The sequence below is a fragment of the Nannospalax galili genome, unplaced genomic scaffold (assembly GCF_000622305.1).
Source record: "Nannospalax galili isolate Female #2095 unplaced genomic scaffold, S.galili_v1.0 scaffold744, whole genome shotgun sequence".
NCBI classification, from domain to species: Eukaryota; Metazoa; Chordata; class Mammalia; order Rodentia; family Spalacidae; genus Nannospalax; species Nannospalax galili.
The window spans coordinates 1,623,903-1,630,581 of NW_008351509.1; the positions used below are offsets into that span (position 1 = coordinate 1,623,903).

Genomic DNA, 6,679 nt, shown 5'->3' on the forward strand with positions numbered 1-6,679 from the left:
TGCCAAGGAGTGGTATAACCGGGTCATATGGTAGGTTCATTTTTAGTTTTTTAAGAGATCTCCACACTGTTTTCCATAGAGGCTGCACAAGTTTGTAATCCCACCATCAGTGAATGAGAGTTCCCCTTTCTCCACATCCTCGCCAGCATTTGGTATCATTTGTCCTCTTGATCCTAGCCAGTCTGACAACCAATGTTCTTAACCGCTGAGCCATCTCTCCAGCCCCCCTACTTTTTAAATAAACTTAAGCATGTATGTATTAAGGTTGGTCTGCCCAGCTGCCCTCTCACTCAAAGGCTTCTGGCTGCTTCGTTTTCTTTACTTCCTACTTTAATACAATTGTATTTATCATTGTCTTTAGATTTTTGTCCTTGTGAATATCGCTTGGTCAGTAAAAGATGCACAGACCAGCCTCACAGATATAACTAGTCAAATGCTGGTGATATACCTTACATCTCCTCCCACTCCAGTCTCTTGTGAGTCTGATTCCAGATACTTTACCTGGGCTTTTCACACACATCTCAGATCATACCTCACCCTGCCTGGGCCTGACCTAGGCCTCACCTGCCCATCTTCACTGTGGGATTTGACATGTCTCATTCCCTCCTTTGTCTCTTCTATGTGTCGCCCCCCTGCAAGACTGCACATGCCTTGTGTTGGTGGCCTTCCTTCTCACCACCCACCCAGACCCAGGATGGCCCCTTGCTGGGAAAGCTGCACACCTGTATACAGCCACATGGGGTCTGGAGCCTGAAGCTCCCACCATAGCCTCTCTATCACCCAGTGAGGCTCCTGAAGGAATCTCCTGTTTCCTCCCAGAGAGGCCAGCACAAGGGCCAGAGGCCCTGTCACTTTCCCCTCCATGTTCACCTCTTCCTCTCACTTTGGCTGCTGCTAAATGCAGGGAGGGAACATAAGGGAGTTCAGCTCCTGTTCAAACTGTCAATATCTAGGTCCACAGGTTACCTAGTATCATTCTCTGTGTATTCTGAGGCACACACTGGCCACAATGCCTCCTGGGGCCTTGGACTTTGGCTGTTTGAAGCTTTGTCCTGCCTGGGCCAGCTGTACTCTGGGTGAACATGGCCGGCTGTGTCTTGCTGCTGCGAGGTTTCATTGTTGTCTTCATTGTCATCCTTACCCTGCACCAGGTGGAGCTGTCAGGTAGGCATTTGCTGTTTCATCCTTAAAAAAATTTTTTTTGAGGTAGGGTCTCATTATACAGCCCAAGCTGGTCTGGAACTTACTACGTAGTTCAAACTAGCCTTCAACTCTTGGCAGTCCTCCTGCCTCCACTTCCCATGTGCTAAGACTAGAGGTGTGACCTACCATGTCCAACTACCTCATCCTTGGTACAGCTCTAGTGGCTCTGCAGATGACACTGTCTTTGAGGGCCCTGAGGCATGGACCACGGCCTCACTCTCCCTCTTGAAAAGCAATGTAGATCTTGAAGCTGTGTAATAACAAGTATTGAAAGTGATGGGGGACTCAGGTGTTCCCAAAGCCAGGCCAAGACAGCCTAAGATACACAGGAAGTGCAGTGAGAGAATAAGGGAAGCAGGACAAGCCCAGGATGGGCACCCATGGGCCACAGATAGGCTGGAGCCTGTCCATCTGGAAGTCAAAGTTCTTGTTCTGTGCCAGAGGACTGCAGAGGGCAAGTGGTCTGAGCTTCACTCCACACGGCCCTTTCTACCCCGGAGCATCTAAACCTTCCTCAGTATTCCCTGCTTCCCTCTATCCCTGTAGGGCCCATCGTCTGTCTGTTCATGACTGTTGTCCTTTCCCCTCCCCTACTGCAGCCCATGGCTCCCCAACAGTGATTCTAGGCCTCCAGTCTTTGCTCTCTCTGACTTCCACACTCTATCCATCCACACAGAACACTCTTCATCCCCACTGTCACTGTATACACAACAGTTTGCTCAGTGCCAACTCCCTGTCATGGAGCCTCTACTGGCAAGCTCCTGTCTGCTGGCTCTCTGCTGAATTTCAGTCCTTGCTTGAAGCCCTGAGCATGTGGGAAATGCTCAGAAAATCCCTGTTGCCAGATTGAGCCTGTTCTATCCTCACGATCCGCATATACTTGGATTTCAGCCAAATAGGGGTCCAGACAGCCTGCAGACTTGTAGAGAATATCTATAAGCTAGATGCACCTGTTGAATGGGGTTACATTTCCAAGCCCCATGGTGGCATCACTGTCTCTGGTGTGTGGCCCTCCTGCCACATCCATACCAAAGTCTGTGCATCTTCCTGGACTGTCCTCCCTTACAGGCCATTGCCCAGAGAGTAGCAGCATGGATGGGAGGTAACCAGAGTCCGGTACCATCCTGGGAATGGATAAGAAGGAAAAGCCTGCAGGTCTGAGCTTGACCTAGGAGAGCCTCTCTACTGTTCCTTAGCCCACCCTGGTGCAAACCCCCGGAGGTGTCTGTCAGAACTCCTTCCTACTGTGGAGAGGCTGCTCAGTCCCCACGTTCCTATTGTTGATACTCAGATGTGAATGCTCTCTATTCGCTGTGCAGCGCTTGACTAGTGTGTTGCTGTCCTCACTTGTATTTTTGCAATACCAAGATTGGAAAAGACCACAGACAGATAAAGTTGAAGCAAATGATGAGATACTTGTCTTATGTCCTCAAACTTCTACTTGGACACTTGTCTACTGTGGTTGACTGAGACATGACCTCTCTGGCCCTGGATCCTCTCTCCATAAAATGACAGTGTGTTTGCCTGCAATTCACAAGGGCCATCTACTCACTCAACAAAATAAAAGTGCATGCCTGGCCATAGGAGTGACTCTGGCCATAGCTGACATTGAAGATGGGCACAGACCAGGCCCTGTCTTCGTGGCAGGAAACAGCATTTGATAGCTGGGTCCCTATTTGAGAGCCAGCACCAGATGCTGGAGGGAACCGCCAGAACTCACATTACTGCATCCCTTTCTCACCCTGCAGTGTTTCTTCAAGCCTCACACGCAAACAACGTTCTGGGGAGATGGAGGCGTGCCCGTTCCTATCTCCTGGAAGAGCTTTTTGAAGGAAACTTGGAAAAGGAATGCTATGAAGAAATCTGCATCTACGAGGAAGCAAGAGAAGTATTTGAAAATGACATTAGCACTGTGAGTAAGCCCCACAGTGCCCATAAACTTTATAACTGTTCAGGCGGCTGCTGTCTCAGAAAATGGGATTAATTAGTCATTTCCTCATGGTAGGGTTGGTATGAAACTGACTTCACACATGAGAGGCAAAACTTAGAGGTCGGGGTCGGAGGAGACTGGCCTCATCACAGGTGATGACCCAACTCCAGACTCCCTTCTGGTCAGGCTACCCAGCTCAGGAAGACCTGCCCATCAGACCACAACCATCTCATCAGACTTGACTGCTTTAGTATGTCAGGAGAATTTGGGGAGGACAAAACTCTTCCCTTGTACATAGTAAGACAACTTCCCACAATGCATACTCTGGATTAAGTAAATTATTTTCTCACACATAGAATTATGTGAATAATACAGGTAAGAATTTACCATTTTTTTAGGTCTTTTTGAGACAGGGTCTCCCTGTAGCCCCAGCTGTCCTAGAACTATGTGGACCAGGCTGGCCTTGAACTCACAGAGATCTGCCTGCTTCTGGCTCCCAAGTGCTGGGATTAAAGGCATGTGCCACCACGCCTGGCAGAATTTACCATTTTTAATTACTCATATGCTTATCAAAGACAGAGAAAGGAAATCAAAATTTGAGGAACAATGAATATTTTCATGTAAATACTTCAGAATATAGTAGCCAGATAGTCAAAGAAGATTTCCCAGGCTGGAGTGTGGCACAGTGGTGGAGTACTTATCTAACACGTGTGAGGATCTTGGTTCAATCCCCAGCATTTCAATAATTTTATATGTAAATGAAGTGATATTTAAAGTTAGTTGTGAATAAAACATTGGCCCTTTTCTCTAGAGTACTTTAAAATATTTTTATAGGTTTTTTTTTTTTTTTTTGTCTTTTTCATAGAGGGTCTCCTTGTAGCCCCAGCTGTCCCGGAACTCACTATGTAGACCAGGCTGGCCTCAAACTCACAAAGATTTGCCTGCCTCTGCCTCCCAAGTGCTGGGATTAAAGGCATGTGCCACCACGCCTGGCACGTAGTATCTTTTAAAAAATATTTTATTTATTTTTTTTATTTTATATGTATGAAGTACTTTGCCTGAATGTATGTAAGTGCACCTATGTTGTGCAATGCCCACAGAGATTAGAAGACAGCATTAGATCCCCTGGAACTGGAGTTATGGATGGTTGTTAGCCACCATGCGGGTGCTGGGAATCAAACCCAGGTCCTCTGGAAGAATGGCAAATATTCTTAACCACTAAGTCATCTCTCCAACCTCAGTTATAGTTTCCTAAAGACCATGTGTAGAGGACTCTTTTGAAATAGCCCATCTGTGATTTAGCAAAAACAATGAACATTTTTAAATAGTCCATACTAAATTTCAGTTTTACAACTTCATGGTAAAGGGAAATGCATTTGTGACGTCATTAGGAAGTCCAAGCGTGGTTTGGGGACAAACTGCAAGTCTACTAACTCCTCACGGTGGATGTTCCCCAACCTCTTCCCATTAACTTTAAAATTGTAACAGGTTACTTTTTTGAAAAAGAGGTATGAATTTTGGACAATTGTCATGTGCTTCTGTAAAGTGAGGTGGGAAGAGGCCAGGAAGGAGGGACACTGGAAGGCTGTGGCCTTGGGTTTGTGTGCACACCACACTATCGCTGTCCTCAGTGAGGCATGGGGAGTCACCTAGCAGAGGATGTATTACATGTTCAATATTAGCAGGCTGTTAAACACATAAAAAGAATCCCACATTCTCCTACTGAGTGAGTAAAATCAGCATTTTCTTACCCTCTAGTCCATCTGCAGGAGGGAAGACAGGAAGGAAGACTTGCTTGTAACGTTCCTACTTTTTGCCTTGGCAGGATGAGTTCTGGAGACAGTACTGGGGTGAGTGCTCTCTCAGCTCTCCAGCTTGAGTTCCTCTTCCGCTCTGAGAGGAGTCTCAGGATAGTCAAGACTGGGGCCCATGGACTCCACATTACAAGGCTCTGGCCCTAGGGAACAGGTGTCTGGCCAGGAAAGGGCACTAGTCCCAAGGTCCCAGCAGCAAGGTCACATGAAGCCCCTATGGCTTCATCATTCTGGTGTCTGAAGGTTCCCAGGCAGCTGGGAGTCAAGCAGCAGGCAGGTGGTTCCCCAGAAGCTCCTCCCACCTCATGACTCAGGCTCCTGGGAAGGCTTGTGCTGTAGGTCAGAAAGTAGCTCAGATTTTTAAGAGCTTTGGCTCTGACTCAGATGCTTGTGGCTTGGGGTCTGCTCTGTAGGCTATGCTCAGGAAGAGCATAGAGTGGGTATCAGCAGAAAGAGATGTGAAAGTGAATGGGGAACATGGGGTAGGAGCACAGGATGGGATGATGAAAAGACAAGGACACTTTGAAGTGAGTAGAAAAGCTGCTATCAGCCCCAGACAGTCACGACAACCTGAAGTAGAGGCAGAAGGGGTTTGACACAAGTCTCTGGGTGACATGATGGCCACAGTGAGAGATAGGAGGGGGTCATGTGGCATCCAGCAGGACAGAAGGTATCTGGTAGTGGTCTCCTTTGCCCTGGTGGAGTAAGCCCTGGATGGTCATGGCCCAGGGAGGCTACAGTGCAAGTTCAGATGCCCTCTTGCTTCCATAGGTGGCACCCCATGCATCTCTCAGCCCTGCCTCAACAATGGATCATGCCAGAACCACATCCGAAATTATAGCTGCACCTGCACCCCAGGCTACGAGGGCAAGAACTGTGCAATGGGTGAGGCACTATCTACCCTATATCCATGCTTCCCAGCAGGTGGGGCTCTGCCTTATATCCTAGCAAGCCCACCAGGTAGAGGAGGGTACCCTGGGAACCTCAATCCACTTATCTCAGGGGACTCCTCGGTCCCCCGTATTCTCCAGTGGAAATCGCTCCCCAGGTGCATTCAGTGACCTGTTTTCCTGCCCCAGAGACTTCATGGCACAGGAAGCCTTTCCTCCTCTTCCCCAACCTACTCCCCAAATCTACAATGTGCACACAGACGAGAGGGGGTCCACACAGGTGTGTCTGGCTGGCATGCCAGTGGCATCTCCAGATGGAGAATAATCAAAGCAAAGCCTTGAGAGGACAGTTTTGGAAACTGAACCAGGGCCTCACACATGCAGTCAAGCACTCTTCCTGTATCTCTAGGCCTTTTTACTTTTACTTTTATTTTACTTTGTTTTTTATAGGGTCTAGGGTCTCACTAGTAGACCAGATTGGTCTAGAACTCACAGAAATCTACCTGCCTCTGCCTCTTGAGTGCTGGGATTAAAGGCATGTGGCACCATGCCCAGCCTGCTTTCTCTTTTTGATCAGAGCCTCCATAAGTTGTCCAAACTAACCATGGACTTGCTTTGTAAATCTAGGCAGGCCTTGAATTTACGATTTTCTTGTTTCAGCCTCCTGAGTAGCTGGGGTGACAGGCCTCACTATTATACTCAGCTGTCCTAGTTTGTTCTTCATTGCTGTGACAAAATAGTCTGACCACTACCAACTTGGGGAGGAAAGGGTTTATTTAGCTTACATATCCCGGGTCACAGTTCATCTGGGAGCCCAAGGTAGGAACTCAGGGCAGGAACCT

At 47.9% G+C, this 6,679-nt stretch overlaps 1 protein-coding gene across 1 annotated transcript in view; it reads left to right on the plus strand.

Moving 5' to 3' along the window:
- The first annotated feature begins 994 nt into the window (after positions 1-994).
- Positions 995-6,679, plus strand: part of Proz (protein Z, vitamin K dependent plasma glycoprotein) — an 11,671-nt gene continuing 5,986 nt past the window's right edge. The window contains exons 1-4 of the mRNA XM_008848423.2: positions 995-1,164; positions 2,952-3,115; positions 4,959-4,983; positions 5,719-5,832. Coding sequence (XP_008846645.1) covers positions 1,083-1,164; positions 2,952-3,115; positions 4,959-4,983; positions 5,719-5,832 — 385 coding nt within the window. The 5' untranslated portion in view covers positions 995-1,082. The remainder of the gene's footprint in view (positions 1,165-2,951; positions 3,116-4,958; positions 4,984-5,718; positions 5,833-6,679) is intronic.